At 44.1% G+C, this 21,580-nt stretch overlaps 1 protein-coding gene across 7 annotated transcripts in view; it reads left to right on the forward strand.

Moving 5' to 3' along the window:
- CADPS (calcium dependent secretion activator) overlaps window positions 1-21,580 on the forward strand; it is a 580,697-nt gene that overhangs the window by 274,397 nt on the left and 284,720 nt on the right. For all 7 annotated transcript variants that reach the window (XM_064274284.1, XM_064274283.1, XM_064274286.1 and 4 more), the window contains 2 exons: window positions 14,512-14,745; window positions 19,511-19,632. In XM_064274284.1, coding sequence (XP_064130354.1) covers window positions 14,512-14,745; window positions 19,511-19,632 — 356 coding nt within the window. The remainder of the gene's footprint in view (window positions 1-14,511; window positions 14,746-19,510; window positions 19,633-21,580) is intronic.

A 21,580-nucleotide genomic window follows, 5' to 3' on the forward strand; every position in this document is an offset into this window, starting at 1 on the left:
GCTATACAGTAAGCCAAGATGCTCATTTCTGAACAGTAAATCAAAGAATTCTCTACCCCAGCCTACACCATTAAATATTCTCATATCAAGTAGGGTGTTATTAACAACTTAGAACTAAGTTTTCTTGGTCAAAGAAATAGGCAGGTGAAGTGAAACTTGGTTATTATTCACAGAGAATGGAGAATACTTTCAAAACATATGGAAGGCCCCCAAATATTCAGGGTTTTGTGGATTTCTACGAGATATTTGTCCAGTACCTTCTCCTTTTCTTCTCCTCTCCTGCAGTCTTCCTCCAGTCCTCCTTTCATGTCAGTGGCCCCCTTCCCATAATAAGTTGGTCTCAGAGTAAGCTATTCACCCAAGCTGAACCAAACACAGTTCCCCAGCCTGCCCTGGCCACAAGTGATTGGTCAAAGAATAGACACCTGATGTAAATTAGGCCAATGAATCCCTTCCCTGGAATATGTGGGCTGGGGAATCAGCAGAACTACATCTTTCCAGTGGTAGAAAGTTCATCTTCAGGCATTCTTCCATGTAGGAAAAAGAAGATGAAAGAATAAAGCCAACACAGAGAGAAACAGAGAATACACTGAGAGTCCTCAGCATGTTTAAGTCACTGTTGTTGTTGTTGTTGTTGTTGTTGTTGTTAGGTGCTGTCCAGTCGATTCCAACTCATAGCAACCCTACACACAACAGAATGAAGCACTGTGCAGTCCTGTACCATCCTCACAATCCTTGTTATGCTTGAGCCCATTGTTGCAGCCCCTGTGTCCATCCACCTTATTGAGGGCCTTCCTCTTTTTCACTGACCGTTTACTTTACCAAGCACGATGTCCTCCTCCAGGAAATTATCCTTCCTGATAATGTGTCCAAAGTACACAAGATGAAATCTCACCATCCTTGCTTCTAAGGAGCATTCTAGCTGTACTTCTTCCAAGACAGCTTTGTTCGTTCTTTTGGCAGCCCGTGGTATATTAAATATTCTTCGTCAATACCACAATTGAAAGGCATCAATTCTTTTTCAGTATTCCTTATTCATCGTTCAGCTTTCACACATATATGAGGTGATTGAAAACACCATGGCTTGGGTCAGGTATACCTTAGTCTTTGTCTTAGTCATCTAGTGCTGCTATAACAGAAATACTACAAGTGGATGGCTTTAACAAAGAGAAACTTATTCTCTCACTGTCTAGTAGGCTACAAATCCAAATTCAGGGCATCAGCTCCAGGGAAAGGCCTCCTCTTGCTGTTGACTCTGGAGGAAAGTCCTTGTCATCAGTCTTCCCTTGGTCTGGGAGCATCTCAGTGCAGGAACCTCACATCCAAAGGATGTGTTCTGCTCCCAGCACTGCTTTCTTGGTAGTATGAGGTCCCCATGTCTCTCTGCTCACTTCTCTCTTTTATATCTCAAAAGAGATTGGCTTAAGACACTACCTAATCTTGTAGACCTCATCAATATAACTGTCACTAATCCATCTCATTATATCGTAGTGATAGGATTTACAACAGGGAAATCACATCAGAAAATAAAATGGTAGACAATCATATGATTATACAAGGGAATCATGACCTAGCCAAGTTGACAGATATTTTGGGGGAACACAGTCCAATCCATGACAGTCTTCAAGGTGACATCTTTGCTTTTCAACACTTCAAAGAGGTCGTTTGCAGCAGATTTGACCAATGCAATGTGTCTTTTGATTTCTCGACTGCTGCTTTCATGAGTGTTCATTGTGGATCCAAGTAAAACCGAATCCTCGACAACTTCAATCTTTTCTCCATTTATCATGATGTGGCTTATTGTCCAGTTGTGAGGATTTTTTTTTTTTTCCTTATGTTGAGGTGTAATCCATACTGAAGGCTGTGGTCTTTGACCTTCATCAGTAAGTGCCCCAAGTACTCTTCATTTTCTGCAAGCAAGGCTGTGTCATCTGCATAATGCACGTTGTTAATGAGTCTTCCTCCAATCCTGATGCACCGTTCTTCTTCATATAGTCAAGTTTCTTAGATTATTTACTCAACATACAGATGGAATGGGTATGGTGAAATCAGATACAACCCTGACACACACCTTTCTTGACTTTAAACCACACAGTATCCTCTTGTTCTGTCTGAACGACTGCCTCTTAGTCTACGTAAATGTTCCTCATCAGCACAATTAAGTGTTCTGGAATTCCCTTCTTTACAATGTTATCCATAATTTGTTATGATCCACACAGTCAAATGCCTTTGCGTAGTCAGTAAAACACAGGTAAACATCTTTCTGGTATTCTCTGCTTTCAGCCAGGATCCATCTGACATCAGCAATGATATCCCTCGTTCCACATCCTCTTCTGAATCTGGACTGAATTTCTGGCAGTTTCCTGTTGATATACTGCTGCAGCCACTTTTGAAATGATCTTCAGCAAAATTTTATTTGCCTGTAATATTAATGATATTGTTTGATAACTTCTGCATTCAATTGGATCATCTTTCTTGGGAATAGGCATAAATATGGATCTCTTCCAGTCAGTTGGCCAGGTAGCTGTCTTCCAAATCTCTTGGCATAGACGAGTGAACACTTCTAGTGTTGCATCCATTTGTTGAAACATCTCAACTGGTATTCCGTCAATTCCTGGGGCCTTGTTTTTTGCCATTCCCTTCAGTGAAGCTTGGATTTCTTCCTTCAGTACCATCGGTTCCTGATCATATGCCATCTCCTGAAATGGTTGAGTATCAACCAATTCTTTTTGGCATAACGACTATGTGTATTCCTTCCATCTTCTTTGTATACTTTCTGCGTCATTTAATATTTTCCCCATAGAATCCTTCAGTGTTGCAACTTGAGGCTTGAATTTTTCTTTAGTTCTTTCGGCTTGAGAAATGCTGAATATGTTCTTCCCCTTTGGTTTTCTATCTCCAGGTCTTTGCACATGTCATTATAATACTTTACTTTGTCTTCTCAAGCCACCCTTTGAAATAGTCTGTTAAGCTCTTTTACTTCATCATTTCTTCTCTTGCCTTAGCTACTTGACATTCAAAAGCAAGTTCCAGGGTCTCTGCTGACATGCATTTTGGTCTTTTCTTTCTTTCCTGTTTTTCTAATAATCTCTTACTTTCTTCACGTATTATGTCCTTGATGTCATTCCACAACTCATCTGGCCTTCAGTCATTAGTGTTCAACGCATCAAATCTATTCTTGAGATGATTTCTAAAGTTAGGTGGGACATACTCAAGGTTGTGCTTTGGCTCTCATGAACTTGCTCTAATTTTCTTCAGTTTTAGCTTGAACTTGCATATGAGCAATTGATGGTCTATTCTGCAGTCTGACCTGGTCTTGTTCAGACTGAAGATATTGAGCTTTTCCATCATTTCTTTGCACAGATATAGTCAATTTGATTCCTGTGTATTCCATCTGGTGAGGTCCATGTGTATCATCACTGTTTATGTTCATGAAAAAAGGTACTTGCAATGAAGAAGTCATTGGTCTCGCAAAATTCTATCATCCGATCTCCAGCATCATTTCTATCACTGAGGCCGTATTTTCCAACTACCAATCCTTCTTTGTTTCCAACTTTTACATTCCAATCATGAGTAATTATCAGTGCATCCTGAGTGCATGTGCAGTCAATTTCGGACTGCTAAAGTTGGTAAAAAGCTTCAATTTCTTCATCTTTGGCCTTAGTGCTTGGTACATAAATTTGAATAATAATCGTATTCACTGGTCTCCCTTTTAGGCATATGGATATTGTCCTACCACTGACAGCATTGGACTTCAGGATAGACGTTGAAACGTTCTTTTTGGCAATAAATGCAACTCCATTCCTCTTCAAGTTGTCATTCCCAGCATGGTAGACCCTGGTTCCAGTTAATTTTTGAGTCTCAATCCTGTAGCTGCTTTTCCTTCAGTTTAGTTGGATTCAAAGAAAAGTAAATTCTCCCTTTGCCTAAACCAGCCTGATTAATACTGAGGAAGATCGGGAAATATTCACTAAAAATCTAATACCAAGATCTGAGATATTGACTAGCTCATAAAGAGATATTGAAACAGCATCTCTGCTTATCTTCTTTTAGCATGCCCTGATTTTTCTATTTCCAGCATCGCAGTGAATTTTAGTCAGGGTGTGCAATTCAACCCATATGGCTGAACGTCAGCTCCTGTGAATATCATAACCAGAAATTCCTGGATATAGCTGTCGGCCATCATACATAATTCACTCTCTCTCTGAATTAAAAGATTGGTAGAGCACTTCAGATTTCAAGCAACAGGCAGCAACCCTGGGAAGCTTATGTAGAAGAGGGGGTTGATTCTAGGGACCAAGGAGAATCTCAGAGCCCATGGGCAAAGTACAGCCAGAACCCAGGGAAGATCCAGAACCAGGGACTACAAGGGGTCAGAGCTTTCTCTCCATCTTACAACTCTGTGTGTCCCGTTCATTATTCTTTCTTTCTCTGGAAATCAGTTTTATTTTCTTCACTCGTGGGAAACACGGCTGCCCTGCAGCTCTGCATGTTTTTGATGTGGCCAAACAGGTCGTGCAGCCAGTCAGCCTCCTCGCCTCTTTGTCTCTCTCTCTCTCTCTCACCTCTCCCCTTTGTTCACTTACCAGGCACCATCAAGTCAACTCCAACTCATGCCAAGTCCAACTCGTATGTCGGAGCAGAACTGTGCTCCACAGGGTGTTCAACAGCTCATTTTTTAACAGTAGGTTGTCAAGCCTTTCTTCCTAAGCACCTATGGGTGGACTTGAACCACCAACTTTTTGGTTAGCAGCCACGTGCATTAACCATTTGACCACCCAGGGATTCCCTTTTTCTCCCTACCCTCTTCAAATTTACAATTCTAAGAGTCAGGTTTCTGATTGGTCAAACTTGGTTCAAGAGCCAACCGTTGGTGCAAATAACCAGCCCCCTGTGGAAAGGGAGTGAGGCGGTCTCGTTGAGCACGTGGATGGCGAAGACGTATCACTGAGGGTAAGGATGGTGCCTAAGAGGTAGGGCTGTTGAGTGGGATGGTAGGTATAAATTAGAAGACATGGCAAGATACATTCAGTACTAACAACTAGCATATTTACTGTGTGCCGAACACTCTTCCAAGAATTTTGTACTTAATAACCCCTCTAACCCTCTAACCTTCCGACAACCTCATGGGAAAGTGCTATCGTGATCCCCATTTTGCAGATGAGGAGACTGAAGCAGACAATAGAGGACTTGGCCAAGATCACTCCAGGACCAGAATCTACACTCTCAACCAGGAAGCACACTAACATTACAGTACGCCTTCCCAAATACAGGCCTTCATTTTCACCATCACCCCAGTCTAGAGATCCAGCATGCCCTCCACCCAGTCCTTTACCTTGCCTTAGCCACACTGTAACCACGCTGACCTCTCTCTCTGCTCATCAGTCCTTTATTAACTGTCAGGCACTGGCTGAGCAATTGCACATAAACTCTTATTTAGACCTGTGACTCATGATCCTGTGGGTTACACTAATTCTCTTCAGTGTGGACACAGCAAAGAGCTTAGGTGACGTGGCCAAGTTCACTCAGCCAGTAAGTAGAAAGCTGAACTGAAACCCTGGTCCTCTGATTCCAACCGTCATGCTCTTCTTTTGAGTAATCAGACGAGAGGCAAGAAGACACACAAGAACACGACCACCTCTCTCTCCACCTTCTTGTCTCCATTTTGGTTGCCCCTTCAGGAAATTGCTTTCTCTCTTCCACTCAGATTTCCTGTGCATTCCCTTCTGTTTATCCAGAAGTCCAAATAAAGCAGCAGCTTTAGACACAACTGGCTTCTGGAATTCAGAATCCTGTCTATGGATTCCTTCCTCGGGATCTGGAAAAAGAGGTTGTAGGGACCCTGGGTGTTCCACAAGCAGCATTCTCATCATCACATGCTTCCCCTGAAAGGCATACTTCTGTCCTCTCTTCCTCAGAGAGAAGGAAGGCAAGAGCAAGGCGGCTTTGCCCTACCCGCAACCCCACACTGAGATCTATCTGTTCCATCACACCAACGTCCCAGGAGTCAACAGAGAGAAGCGGCTGCAGGAGCCCTCACTGTGGATATCAGACGTGCTGCCTTGAAAGTTCCCAGGAGAGATCTAAATACATTTTTTTTAATCTGGTAGAAAAGACTTCCTAATCCCTGTTCAAACATTTCCCCAAATCCTCTCATGTTGATATTAAAGTGTCCCCAAACTTCATCCAGGAATTAAGTCTAAGTTATTTAAACTGTGTGATCAGAAGTTGACACTGGATCTTAAACAGGCAGATTGTGGCATTAGTGCTGCTCTGATATTTGCCAGTTCTTTTGGCCACATTTTGGGGTAAAATTCCAAGATTCTTCAGCTAATTACATAAGACAAAGAATCCTGCTTTTGTAGTATTGGTGGCAGAGGTGTGGGAGTAAGAAGCCATTGGTTTTTCAAGCTATAATTTAGATGTGCAGTCATGTAACCCCCAATTTTATGCAGCACAAAATTACCATCTCATACCATGGTGCTGTTGAAATAAGAATATACCCCCAGGAAAGCAACAGTATCTGGATGTTTCCCTGATGGAAAAGCTCTGCTCTGCACATTGCCAAAACTCAGATAGAAATGGAATTTTCTCTTACAGAGAATGGTGCTAACCCCCGGATAACAAATGAATTGTGCTATGTCTGCATCACCCAGGGCTGTGAAGGAGCGCGGGGTCCGGGCACGCAGCAGGAGTTTAGTTCATCACCCGGTGCTGTGAAGGAGCGCGGGGTCCGGGCACGCAGCAGGAGTTTAGTTCATCACCCGGTGCTGTGAAGGAGCGCGGGGTCCGGGCACGCAGCAGGAGTTTAGTTCATCACCCGGTGCTGTGAAGGAGCACGGGGTCCGGGCACGCAGCAGGAGTTTAGTTCATCACCCAGTGCTGTGAAGGAGCGCGGGGTCCGGGCACGCAGCAGGAGTTTAGTTCATCACCCAGTGCTGTGAAGGAGCGCGGGGTCCGGGCACGCAGCAGGAGTTTAGTTCATCACCCAGGGCTGTGAAGGAGCGCGGGGTCTAGGCACGCAGCAGGAGTTTAGTTCAGTTTGTTGCCTGAAAGAACGTGCATAGGAAGCATCTCCATGACTTTGGCCTTTGCCAGATAGTAAAAACCCAGGGGAGCTTGAGATCAGGAAAAATCTCAATGCCAGTGAGGTTCTGTGAAGCTCATTCAGGTGAAGAAAGGTCCTTCACCTCTCTGAATTTTAGTTTCTGTGTTTGAGATAGGAGTAATAAACCACATAGTTACTACTAACCCCATTCAGAAAAGCTGAGGAAGTAAGGCTAAGCCATTGAAAGACCAGTTTGGGTAAAGAAGGCAATTCAGGGAACCCTAATAAAAACCTGTTCCCAAAATGCCTTCTAACATCTGTGGTGCCGATTTTGACAAACGACTACCAAGACCTTCTTTCTCTCATTTACTGTGCCTGCCCCATCCCCATCTCTCCCTACTCTTTACCCCACACCCACCTCATACAGTCCACATTGACTGGGTGCTAATGGAGTGGTCATTGGTGTGGAAGACTCTGTTCCCACCAGCCTCTGCTTCAGCTCTGTGAAATGGGGTCATACACGGAAGGTACGCTACCCTGAGAGGCACCATAGCAGGCTTTCTCCACCTCCACACTATGGACGTTTGGGGTTGCTTGGTTCTGCGCTATCATATGGTAGTAGCTAAGGACATGGTCTCTGGAGCCAGTCTGCTGGGTTTCAAACTTGACTCGACCAATTACTGATTTAACTTTAATAGCATCTACCTCAGTGGAGTTTTGAGGTGATTAAGTGAGGTGAAATTAAGTGAGGTGAAATGCTTAAACCAAGGTCCAGTATATAGTTGTTGTTAGCTGCCATTGGGTCAGCTCTGACTCGTGGGGACCTTATGTAGGACAGAATGAAACATTGCCTGGTCTGACCTCACCCTCACAACCTCCAGCATGTTCAAATCCATCGCTGAGGCTATTGTGTCATTCTATCTCACCAAGGGTCTACCTCACCCTCGCTGGCTCTCTGCTTCACCAAATACGATGTCCCTCTCCAGTGATTGATCCCTCCTGATAACATGTCCAAAGCAAAAAATTGGACAATCTTCTGTTGTGATTCGTAGGGTCTTCATTGGTAATTTTCAGAAGTAGATTGCCAGGCCTTTCTTCCTAGTTTGTCTTAGTCTGGAAGTTCACTGAAACCTGTCCACCATGAGTGACCCTGCTGATATTGAAATACCAGTGGCATAGCTTCCAGCATCATAGCAACATGCAAGCCACCACAGTGTAACAGGCAGATGGGTGGTGGAGTAAATAGTTAAAACTCAAACCAAACCCAATGCTCAAGTCAATTCCGACTCATAAAAAACCAAAAACCAAACCCGGTGCCATCGAGTCAATTCCAACTCATAGCAACCCTATAGGACAGAGTAGAACTGCCCCTTAGAGTTTCCAAGGAGCGCCTGGCAGATTGAAACTGCCGGCCCTTGGGTTAGCAGCTGTAGCACTTAACCACTACGCCACCAGGGTTTCCTATTCCGACTCATAGCCACCTTAAAAGACAGAGTAGAACTACCCCATAGGGTTTTCAAAGAGCAGCTGGTAGATTCAAACTGCCAACCTTTTGGTTAGCAGCTGAGCTCTTATCCACTGCACCACCAGGGCTCCAAATACTTAGTTAGCACTCAGTAGATGCCGGCTATTATCATTACCTTTACCATAGTTGGGGCCCTGGTGGTGCAGTGGTTAAGAGCTCAGCTGCTAACCAAAAGGTTGGCAGTTCAAATCCACCAGCTGGTCTTTGGAAACCCTATGGGGCAGTTCTACTCTGTCCTATAGGGTCGCTATGAGTTGGAATCAACTCGATGGCAACGGGTTTGATTTTGGGTTTGGTTTACTATAGTGACCACCATTACCATTCATAGTGTTTTCGTTAGCAGAGTTTATGTGCATGCCTGGTTTACATACATATGTAGAGTCAGTACTCAAAAAGTATTAACATTTGTTCTTAGCTCTTACTCCTCATAATAACTCTATGACTTATCCCTGTTTCAAATATGGAAACTGAAATTCAGAGAGGTGAAGAAGCTAGTCTAAAGTCACGTAGCTAGTAAGTTGGAGACCCAGGATTCAAAGTTGAGTATGATCCACTAAAATGGACTGGATAAGGTTCTTTTCTTCTGTGCCCCTTTTACTTTCTGCATTCCTCTGTTGGTAAAGTACAGGGTCAGTGAAGAGGAGGAAGGCCTTTAGTGAGATGGATTGACACAGTGGTTGCAACAATGGGCTCAAGCGTAACAACGATCGCGAGGAAGGCGCAGGTCCCAGCAGTGTTTCGTTGGGCTGTACATAGGGTTGCCATGAGTTGGAACCGGCTCATCGGCACCTAGCAACAACAGCAATGCCTCTGTTACTTCTTCTGTCACATGACATCTAACTGGTCACTTTCTGGCATGCCCTTCCCCAGATACCATCACCACATCCCCAGTGATAACCACATCACCCAACACATGACAGAAACCCAGGGAGTATTTGAGGGATTGGATGGGATAGCCGCCACACTGCCTTTAAGCTCCCATATCGACAAGGTCCCCATCTGTCACCTCCCACCTTGGGATCGCCTGCCAGTAAATGTGTCTTGACCTCTGGAGTCTAGGGAACGTCTCTCTGAGTGGAGAGGCTTTGTCAGCTTCTATACATACCTCCTTCATCCTCTCTGGGTAGAAATGCAAAGCCAGAAAAGAAAAGAAGTTGGCTGGGGGAGCTGTTAGCACCTTCAAATGCTACTTTTCAATGTGTTCCCCAAAAGCCCTCAGTGTAGCTGAGCATAAACAGCCCTGGTGGGGACTGTTGTTGGGAGACCATCCCCACTGAGGAATGTTAGCAGCCCCAAACAAAAATAAATGGCCAGTGGAAACTTTCTTTGGAGGCCTTAGCTTACCCGTATGCCATACCTTTCACAAAGCAGTACGAATAAACAGTTCTTTCGTCAAGGCTAATTTACTGTTTTGCTTGGAAAAGTAGCAATAGAGACAGACGACCACAGTTTCCTTGTTTTGGCACAACTTCAGCTTTGAAATGTGTTTGTAATGGGCTGCGTGGAAAACTCCACTCAAGAACCACAGCCTGGACTGGCAGAATGCTGTTTCTTCTCAAGGCTTAAGTACCCGGGACAGAAAAATGGCCTTGTTTTCCTGCAGATTTCAGTGTTATGAGTCTCTGTTTATGATGCCATTAGGAGCTGTCCAAGGCCTGGGAGAATGGCTCATTCTTCAGATTTTCCCAGTATTCTACTGCAGAGGCCTTGGCACTCTGGGCCAGAGTGGTGGAATCTGTGACCATTGGGTTTTCCAAAACTTCAAGGCTGTGGGGTTAAAAGGTTCAGTATGGCCCAACGATGGGTGTGATAATATGGACTGCATTTGATAGTACAGTCTTTCACGTCTGAATGGCTGGAAAGAACATATTTCACAGGTGTTATGGTTTGTCTCTGCATCCCATGGCAACTGCAAAGCCAGCAGCTGGCAGTAAAAATCAGAGATATCACTTACCCCGCTGCCCCAAGAATACCATGTAGTTCACTGAGGTTTGTGTCCCAGTATGGAAAGAAAGAGACAGGTCACTATAACGGCCTTCGGACTATTGGGATGTAAACTTTGCTGCTCGGCAGCCTTTAAGGAGCCTGGGGACCACTATTGCCCCATGAATTAACCCACCTCATTCTTCTCCTCACTCTCAGAAGTACTGTGTTCAAAAGGAGATGAGGGAATATTTTGTGGCCACATACGGTTATATAGACCTTCTTGGATTCATGGTTGCCTGTAATATTTTCCATAAGAAGGAGGGAAAAGCAGTGGCCCAACCTCAGCCAACTCAACCTGATGCAGACTCTTCCTCATCCTTCAGAGCCTCAGCCCAAGGGTCACCTCCTCTGGGAAACCATCCGTGATTATCTTGGGAAGATTTCACTTCTCATATACTTCCATTGTAGTATGTGCCTTGATGTTTCATTATATATCTTACTCCTCGAGGAGTATAGGTCCACATCCTTTCATCATGACCCCCCCCCCCCCAGTGCCTAATACTGTGCCTGGTACACTGTTGCTGGCAGTAAATGCAATGGTGCCACTGGGCAGTTTCTATTAACCTCGTGTGGTCTGGCGTCCTTCCTCAAGCATGGTAATGCGTTAATTAAAAGATTAGCGAGCTTGACTTGTATTTTTGAGCTGATATTATGGTAAAGTTACCTAAAAGAAGGGTGTCAGATGTTTGGACAGGGGTGTAATTTCAGTGCTTGCCATAGGCGCCATTTTCCATAGATACACAACTGTTAGACACAGTTCTATTCATGGTACCAGGTAAATAAAAACTCCTCAGGGGCGCCATGGGCCAAGGCTGGTGCAGTATTTGCCCTAATCATGCCTCTAAAAATGTATCCTGAGTGTACGGTGGCCCAGCAGCTAAGTCTTTGCATCCCCCTGATCTGTTTCCCAGAGGATGCTCAAGTTTGGAGGCTCACAGGCATCCCATGATTAAGTCCAAGAAGGAGCCAATCAAGCCCACCATGCAGGAGTTTTAGAGAAAGGACTCGTAGGATTTTCCTGCGTTGAATCATCCTGTTTCCTTTTGAGCCTGGCAAGTCATCATCTCATTTCAGAGGCGCCTGTCCTGCCTCTTCCCTCACATTCACCCACGTGTGTTCAGAAATCACCATGCAGTGGTTGAGCCCAGCCTTAAAGCAAGAAGTGATTGTACCAAGAGGTTCCAGAAGACGCCAGTACTCTAAGGCTGCTGGGTGGGTTTCAGACCCCTGTACTCATTTACATGGAAAATCAGAATCTCGTTGTTCTTCCAGAACTTAGTTTATCCCCTTTCCACCTCCTCTTCACAGCTGAGTTTCAGCTATATTGGTATTTAATGGGGACATTTGGATAAGCCATGCATCCATTCACTCAACACATGTGCACTAAATTTTTACTATATGCCAAGCATTGTGCCAGATACCAAGGATTCAACAGGGGTATCACGATAGGTATGGTCCGGCTTTGTGGATCAGCAGGAAAGACAGACATTACACAGATAAGTTTCAAAATTGATTCATTAATTATAATAAGCTTTACCAAGGAGGTGAACTTCATATTATAAGCAATTACAATAGACGGGTGCAATCCAGGGAAGTAAAATTTTGAAGCTGAAATCTGGAAGGAGACACGACGGCTGAGAGTTAGCCAAGGAGGTGGAGGAAAGGGCAGCAATACTTACGAAGGCCCCAGGTAGGAGGAACACTGGCACAAAGGTGTTCCCAAGCTCTCTGTGGAGGACTCAGTCTGTGTATTGGGGTCAAGGTGCCTTGGTGCAAGGAAGAAATGCCGTTCTAGCTAGGTAGTGGGTGGGGGAATTGTTGAAAGGAAAATAAAAGAATTTCAAGGAACCCAAACAGGAAGAATGACTAGGCCTTATAGATATTAAAGGAGTTTCTGGGTAGTGCAAGGGGTTAACACACTCAGATGCTAACCTGAAGGTTGGAAGTTCGAGTCTATCCAGAGGTGCCTTGAAAGAAAGGCCTGCCAATCTGCTTCCAAAAAATCAACTATTGAAAACTCTTTGGAGCACAGTTCTACTTTTGACACCATGGGTCACCACGAGTCGAAGTCAAACCTCCTTTCTGTAACTCTAGACAACCTGACTCTCCCTCCCTCCTTCTCCCTCTCTTTCCATACGTGCACGCGCGCACACACACACACACACACACATATTCATATATATTGTATCTCTCTTTCTCCTATTTCTCAAGTGTCTTATTCTACTTCCACAGGATCCAATATGGCATTAGGCCCTGAACCTACACACTTTTACTGGTTCAGATCCACCAACTGATGGCAGTCTTAATGGCTCTCAGTACAGCTGCTTGAGAGAGTGGATCTGGTTGATTTCTAGCCAGTTTTGTTGTTGTTGTTGGTGGTGGTGGTGGTGGTTGACTTGGAGTCAGGTGTTCATGTACTAAACACCTTTTTCTTTTTTTGCCACCCAAAATTCATACCCCCATTGCTGTCTGGGAAGCCACTTCATCTTGTATGTGATCTTGGTGGACGCCTACTCCCAGCTACAGGGATGGAGGACATAACTGTTCCTTAAGCAATTCAGCACAGCATATTCCTGGCTGTAGAAATTGGTTCGGCATATGTCTATACCCTAAGTAAGTTCACTTAGATTTTTGGTGAAAACTGAGGGATGAAAGACATCTCCATGGAGATATTTATTCTTCCTTTAGATAGTGTGATATGATGTTTGGAGGTCCAGATCTTTAGCAGCTTTTTTGTGACGTAAGAGAAGCCAGACTGAGCATGGAGCCAACCCAGAGAAACCAAATCCAAGACTTGGAGTAAAAAGTCCGCTGTTGTCACATAATCTGAGCCTGATTCTAACCTTGCCTGAAGGTGGATCTACCCCAGGACATTTCCAGCTACTAAATTCCTTTTGTTGTTTAAGCCAGTTCAAGTTGTAGTTTTCTGTTACTTGCAACAAAAGTCAAACTGATTTAGCTTGCCCCTCGTCCAGTCAGAGAGGGGTGGGGAGGACAAGTCTGTTTCAATGGGAAATGATTCTTTGAGAAGGTGATGGGTCCAGGTACACTCAGGGTATCTAGACTCCTTAGAGATATGAAGAAACAAACACTATGGCAAGAGCTTGTTGCAATTACAACTGAGTTCATAAGCAAGGAAGGAAAAAATAGAGCTAAGTTCTGATGCCAAATTGCTTTATCTTCATTTCTAAAAGAATTTTAATTACATTTTTATCACTTCATTAATTTTTTTCAATTTTTCTTGAAAGCAGTAACTATTCTTTTTAGAGATAGCCACAGGCTATGTTTGAAACCTCTCATATGAGCGCCTATGGAATTATTCATGTGAGAAAATCTCTACAGATATCCAGAAATAGGGTGTCTTTCTGTCTCTGTAACTTAAAAACAGCACACTGCATTTAGTGAAAAAGAAAAACGGTTTGAACCGAAAACGGGTTTGAAAAATATCACCCCATTTTTCTTTCCACAAATCAAATTTGCTGAAAAAATGTGCAGGAAATATAGAAATATAATAAAGCATTTGACTCTTACTGTATGTTTATATATGTTATCTGTTAGGAGGCAAGCAGCCGTCTACTCAGCTAGGCTAAATGTTTTTCCAGCACAGTGCCACAGTAAACCAAAACAACTGCTGCTGTTGAGTCGATTCTGACTCACGGTGACCCCATGCATTGCAGAGTAGAACTACTGCATAGCGTTTTCTTGGGCGTAATCTTTATAGAAGCAGATTGCCAGGCCTTTCTTCCACAGGGCCTCTGGGTGGATTCGAACTGCCAGCCTTTATGTTAGTAGTCAAGCACAAATCACTTGCGTCACCCAGGGACCTCATATACCTAGGCAAATGTCACTACTGATACATGTTGTCACAACTCTGGGCTGTGAGATAAAAGCCTTCTCTGTGAATCAGACCTCTGTTTACTCCTCTGCTCATACTTTTCTTTTCCTTTGCAAGGAGCGCAAATTTCCCAAGTTCGTTTCCAAAGAAATGGAAAACATGTACATCGAGGAGCTGAAGTCGTCCGTCAACCTGCTCATGGCCAACCTGGAGAGCATGCCGGTGTCCAAAGGCGGCGAGTTCAAGCTTCAGAAGCTGAAACGCAGCCACAACACCTCCATCATCGACCTGGGCGAGGAGAGCGAAAACCAGCTCTCCAAGTCAGACGTCGTGCTGTCTTTCTCCCTGGAGGTAAAAAGCATTGCACGTTTCCTAGCCCAGCGAGGGCCGTGGCGATTAGCTGCACCGCAGCCAGCTGGTATGCCCCCGTAAGCCCCAGAGTAGTTATTAAAATAACGGCTTGCTAAACAGAGATCAGCTAACCAGCGAGGGATTCCCCACCTCCAGGAGCCCAGCCTTTTCTAAAGGAAAGGCAATCTCAAGATCCACCTACTAAATTTAATCTTGGCCTATTGCCAACATGATTTTATGCATCCCTGTCTTACAGCAGTGCTCCAGGATTCTATAAAGGTGTTACCCAATCCAGGGAGTTTTACATTTTGGCAGCCTACATTGCAGGTGTGATAGAAGCAATTTAGTATCATTTTTTGTGGTGAATTATTAATTTTCTTTCCTTTTTTTTTTTTGTCAACTGTATGGAGCACTAGTGACATACTGCTTAAGAGCTTGGCTGTTAACCAAAAGGTCTGCAGTTTGAATCCACCAGCCACTCCCTGGAAACCCTATGGGGCAGTTCTAGTTCTACTCTGTCCTATAGGGTCACTGTAGGGTCACCACGAGTCAGAATCGACTCAATGCAACGGGTTTGGTTAGGTTTTGTTTATCATCTACACAAATGGGTTTGGTTAGGTTTTGTTTATCATCTACACAGTAGACAGTCTTTTGTTGTGGTCAACTTTTATTTAGTGTATCTTAGCATCCAAAGTAAGAACCTATGGGGGCCAGTATTGTAGCAGAATGCTCAACAGGTCAATAAATTTCTCTATAATGCCTACTCACACGTTATGGTTATTAGACACATACTCTAAGGCAGTGCTTGGATCTACATACATCAGCGTTACCTGGGAAGCTAGCTAAGTATGCAGATTCCTGAGTACCACCAAGGCCACCGAAGCAGAGTGTCTAGGGTGGGAATATAGACTGGTGCAGCCACTTTGGAAAACAGTTTGACAAAAAGTTAAAGATAAAGCCACCATGTGACCCAGCAACTCAGCTCCTAGGGCCTACCTAAGAGAAGTGAAAGCACATATCTACACAGAGACGAGAAACAGTATTCGTGTTGTTGCTATCAGCTGCTGTCAGGTTGGCCCCCGGCTCACAGTGACCCCAGTTCATGGGAACCCCATGCGCAGTGGCACAAAACGCTGCCCAGCCCTGCACCATCCCCATCATCAGTTGCAGATCAGACCATTGTGATCCACAGGGTTTTCACTGGCTGATTTTCAGAAGTAGGTCTCCAGGCCTTTCTTCCTAGTCCATCTTAGTCTGGAGGCTCTGCTGAAACCTGTTCAGCATCATAGCAACGTGCAAGCCTCCACTGACAGACGGGGGTGGCTGTGCTGAGGTGCCTTGGCCAGAAACCGAACCCGGCTCTCCAGCACGGAAGGTGAGAGCTCTGCCACTGAGCCACCGCTGCCCCTGGCACTACTGATGACAGCCAAAACCAGAAACAGCTTAAGTGTCCCTCAGCTGGTGAATGGGTGAACAAAATGCAGTGTAGCCACACAACCAAATGCGATAAAGCAGCAAAAACGAGCAAACTACTGCCACCTGCTGTGGCGGGAAAAGGCCCTGAGGATGTTATGCTCAGAGAAAGACTACATATCGTGTGATTCTGTTTGTACGAAATGTCCAGGAGAGAAAGGTGAATCTACAGAGACAGGAAGTAGATTAGCGATTCCCTGGGGCAGGGGATGGAAACAGGCATGAGGGACCCCATTGGAGGGGATTAAAATATCCTAAAATTCATTTATGATGATAGTCACACAACTTGATAGGTTTACTAAAGCCCATTGAATTGCACACTTGAAATGGGGTAATTACATGATATGCAAAATACTCCTCAATAAAGTAACCCCCAGCACCCAGTAGTCAAGGAAAAAACTGTATAAGCAGGGTGCAGCCTTGGAATCTGCCTCCAGTGAGCTCTCCGGGTACTTCTTATGTACTCCCAAGTTTGAGAGCCACTAATAACTTATTAAAACTCAAAATTACACAAGGGATTTTATGATGCCCCTCTCTTTGGCAAGACCAAAAGAATAGATCAAATTTCTATAGATTGAATTAGCATTTGTAAAGACTAAATTAATTTTCCTGAATGTCATTATGGCTTGCTGGGAATTACCTGCTGGAAATTTGTTTTTTCTGCGCTCAGTTTGGAACCAGATAGTCACATTACGGTGTTTGCAGCATGCATTTTGCAGTCGGAAGAGGCAGTGTTCAATTAAATATAGAGCGCTTGGTGTGTGAAAAAGTCATCGGTGTAATTTCACAGAAACTTTCTTTTTTTTAATCCTGCCACCCGAGGTGTTGAATGCTTTTTCTTAGGTGTCTTTGAATTTGATTATTGCCAATTAGAGGTGGCAATTTATTCCCCACTCCTCCTGTCTTCCCACAGAAGGGGCGGGGGGAGTAGTTTATTGATTTTCACGAAGCTTTTAAATCTGTAATTTTCTAATTGTTTGTCAGTCCTCAGCATTACGCAGCCAATCACCTGAAATACAGGAGTAGGTGAATCCAACCACACTCTCGCGTGTCCACGGTAGAAACAGGCTTGAACTTCTAAGTACGAGTACAGAATAAAATACCCGAGGGCCCCCAAAGATGTTTTAATTGGAAGAACAGCAAATTGCACACCGTACTGAAAGTGCCAGCCAAAGTTATTGTGCAGCTATTCGTGAAGGTGTTTGTGAAGGCAAGAAGGAGGAGAAAGAGGGCTGTCTTCTCATCCAGGCAGACTGGGATCTGAACTTGCTGGTTGGCGCGAGGCACTGTTTCCATAATTGTAGAATTGCGAGGCTGGAAGGGACACCGGAGAGCAGTTAACTTTGCAGCAACGGAGCTGAGGTTGGGGAAGCCGAGTGGCATGGCCTGGGGCAAAGGTAGGGGAGTGCTCTGATGAAAAGCAATGGGCTTTTTTAGAATGCCGCTATGTGCCAGGTTCTTTACTGATATTAACTCAATGAATCCTTGCAACGATCTTCTGAAGCACTTGCAGACATGGAAGCAAAGGCTTGGAGAGGTTAAGAAACTTGCACAAGATTGCACAGCTAGTGAAGATGCGGAATCAGGATTTGAACCCAGATCTTTTGAACTCCCAATTCGTGCTCTTTCCACTCTGCTTCCCATTTCTTTCCACTTGTACAGCTCTTCCCAGTGTAAAATGTTCCAGTTATCTCCTTTGACCCTCTCCCAACAGCCATATACACACAAACGACACATACCATCACCCCCTTCACAGATAATAAAACCGAGGCTCAAGAGATTAGAAAGAAAAAGGTCTCAATGCCAAGTCATTGCCCCACAGCACATGACTAGTACCAAACCAAACCTGCTGCCGTCGAGTCAATTCCGACTCCTCGTGACCCCATAGACAGGGTAGAACTGCCCATTGGGTTTCCAGGGAGCAGCTGGTAGATTCGAACTGCCGACCTTTTGGTTAGCAGCCAAACCCTTAGCCACTGCATCACTGTTTTTCAAAGTATGGTTCTGGGACCAGCAACATCAGCATCACCAAGGAAATTATTAGAAATCCAAAGTCTCAGACCTACTCAGTCAGAAACTCTGGAGGCGGAGTCCAGAGAGATTTCTTTTCATCAGCCCCCCAGGGAATGCTGATTCACACTAAAGTCTGAGAACCACTGGGCTGTTAAGTTGTAGAACTGTGGCTTTTGAATCCTGGTTCAGTGTTAGCCATTCTGGACTTCTTTGAATCAAGTCTGTTAACTAATATGTGTTTTTTGCACACCCGCATTCTTCTCCTTGTTTGATGGTGTTGCCTCTTTTTTGGAGTGTAATTGAGTGATTTTTATGTACCTTGTTCCTTGTCTATCTCTGATATAAGTCATTTGATTCATATTTTTAAACCAATCTCAATCTTCCCTCTGTCTCTCTCTTAGTATAGGGCATGCTATTGTTGATTAGAACTACAGGTAATTGTGTGGCGTTTGGGGTATCAGCGAGAGGTGCCGGGAACTGTAATCAATATGTCTTGATCCGTCATGATACCAGCCCTGTCCCTCAGTCTAGGCCAGAAAACATGCAAGTGAAGACATGTTTTTCTTTTGATCCAACAGTGTTGGGCTGCGTAGAGTTGGTGTATTTTATTCCTCCTTATTTAGATTCCTGGTGCAAATTTCAAAATCCAACTACTGATCACAATTCTGATTTAGACTTACATCTTCTCATAGGAAAAATCGGAGTGTCTGACAACTCTGGACTCAGGGAAGACAGGCAACAATGGGCTAACACTGAGTAGTAACCACTTTCTTTACGTGGAGCATGTGTATTCCCATTTGCCACAGTCCCCACCATTCCCTATTATCTGACACTAATGCTGAATGCTACTTGCCATTTATCTTGGCACTTCACTGTCACTTACCTTATTGTAAAGGGAAAAGTGAATTTGTTCTTGGGCATTTCTCTGCCAAGTGCTAAAACAAAAGCTAGACTGTTTCTAAAGAAAAGTAGAAGAGAGCCTGTTTCTTTATGAAAGTGAAAAGTAATCCTATGTATTTAGCACAGAAAAGATTAAGACATTTCACTTTGCCTGTCTGGCCCCTGTGAGTATCTGAATTGGAGAGCCTTGTGTTTCCATCTAGGAGGCAACAAGCTACACTGTGAGAAACTGCATCGTCATGCGAGACTGGCCCCAGTATGACTGGTGGAAACCTGATAGAACCCCTCAGATGTAACTTCTCATCTCTGCTTCTTCCCCTGGGTGATGCTGCATATGGGCTTTGGTAATAACCTCCAGTATGTCTGATTCTGTTTCCAGGTGGTGATCATGGAAGTCCAAGGCCTCAAATCCTTGGCCCCAAATCGCATCGTGTATTGTACAATGGAGGTGGAAGGAGGAGAAAAACTGCAGACTGACCAGGCTGAAGCTTCTAAACCGACGTAAGTTATGTTTCTCCACAGTTCATCTTCCAGGGATTATTGTCATTGGCTTCATTTTGGTCAAGTCCAAGAGAAAAGACTGGTTTCCTCAGAAGGTTCTAAAAGACATGTGTGAGTTGGTGGTAGGTGCCTTCCATGGGGTTCCAACTCATAATGACCCTGTGTACAACAGAACAAAACACTGCCTGGTCCTGTGCCATCCTCACAGCCATTGCTGTTTGAGCCCATTGTTGTAGCCACTGTGTCAATCCATCTCATTGAGGGTCTTGCTCTTTTTCACTGACCCTCTGCTTTACTAAGCATGATGTCCTTCTGCAGAGACTGATCCTTCTTGATAACATGTCCAAAGCACATGAGACCAAGTCTTGCCATCCTTGCTTCTGAGGAGCATTCTGGCTGTACTTCCTCCAAGACAGATTTGTTTCTTCTTCTAGCAGTCTGTGGCGTATTCAATATTCTTCTTCAACACCATTTCAAAGGCATCAATTCTTCTTCTGTCTTCCTTATTCACTGTCCAGCTTTCACATGCATATGAGGCAATTGAAAATACCATGGATTGGGTCAATCGTACCTTAGTCCTCAAAGTGACATTTTTCCTTTATAACACTTTAAAGAGGTCTTTTGCAACAGATTTGCCCAATGCAATACGTCGTTTGATCTCTTGACTGATGCTTCCAGTTGTGAGGATTTTTGTTTTCTTTATGTTGAGGTGCAGTCCGTACTGAAGGCTGTAGTCTTTGATCTTTATCAGTAAGTGCCTCAAGTCCTCTTCGCTTTTAGCAACCAAGGTTGTGTTGTATGTGTATTGCAGGTTGTTAATGAGTTTTCCTCCAGTCCTGATGCCCCATTCTTCACATACTCCAGCTTCTCAGATTATTTGCTCAGCATACAGATTGAGTAAGTATGGTGAAAGTATACAACCCTGAAGTGTACATTTCCTGATTTTAAACCATCCAGTATTCCCTTCTTCTGTTTGAACGACTGCCTCTTAGTCTACGTACAGGTTCCTCATGAGTACAATTAAGTGTTCTGGAATTCCCATTCTTGGTAATGTTATCCATAATTTGTTATGACCCACACAGTTAAATGCCTTTGCATAGTCCATAAACACAGGTAAACGTCTTTCATGTAGTCTCTGCTTTCAGCCAGGAGCCATCTCTCATCAGCAATGTTATCTCTCATCTCGTGCCCTCTTCTGAATCAGGCTTCAATTTCTGGCAGTTCCTGGTCCATACGCTGCTCCACAACCATTTTTGAATCATCTTCAGCAAAAGTTTATGTGTGTGTGATATTAATATTGTTTGATAATTTCTGCATTTTGTTGGATCACCTTTCTTTGGAATGGGCACAAATATGGATCTCTTCCAGTCGATTGGCCAGGTAACTGTCTTCCAGATTTCTTGGCATAGATGAGTGAATGCGTCCAGCACTGCATCTGTTTGTTGAAACATCTCAGTTGGCATTCCATCAGTTCCTGGAGCCTTGTTTTTCATCGATGCCTTCAGGGCAGTTTGGACCTCTTCCTTCAGTACCATTGGTTCTTGGTCATATGCTGCCTCCTGAAGAGGTTGAACCTCGACCAGTTCTTTTGGTAGAGTGACTGTGTATTCCTTCCATCTTCTTGTGATGCTTCCTGTGTTGTTCAGTATTTTGCCCATAGAGTCCTTCAGTATTGCAGTCTGAGGCTTGAATTGTTTCTTCAGTTCTTTCAGCTTGAGAAATGCTGAGCATGTTCTTCCCTTTTGGTTTTCTAACTCCAGATCTTTGCTCATTTCTACCTGCCCTTTGAGATCTTCTTCTTAGCTCTTTTATGTGATCATTTCTTCCATTTGCTTTAGCTACTGTACATTCAAAAACAAGTTTCTCAAAGTCCCTTCTGACATCCATTTTGGTCTTTTCTTTCTTTCCTGTCTTTTTAATGACCTTTTGCTTTCTTCATCCATGATGT

This window comes from Loxodonta africana, chromosome 22 (assembly GCF_030014295.1).
Source record: "Loxodonta africana isolate mLoxAfr1 chromosome 22, mLoxAfr1.hap2, whole genome shotgun sequence".
NCBI lineage: Eukaryota > Metazoa > Chordata > Mammalia > Proboscidea > Elephantidae > Loxodonta > Loxodonta africana.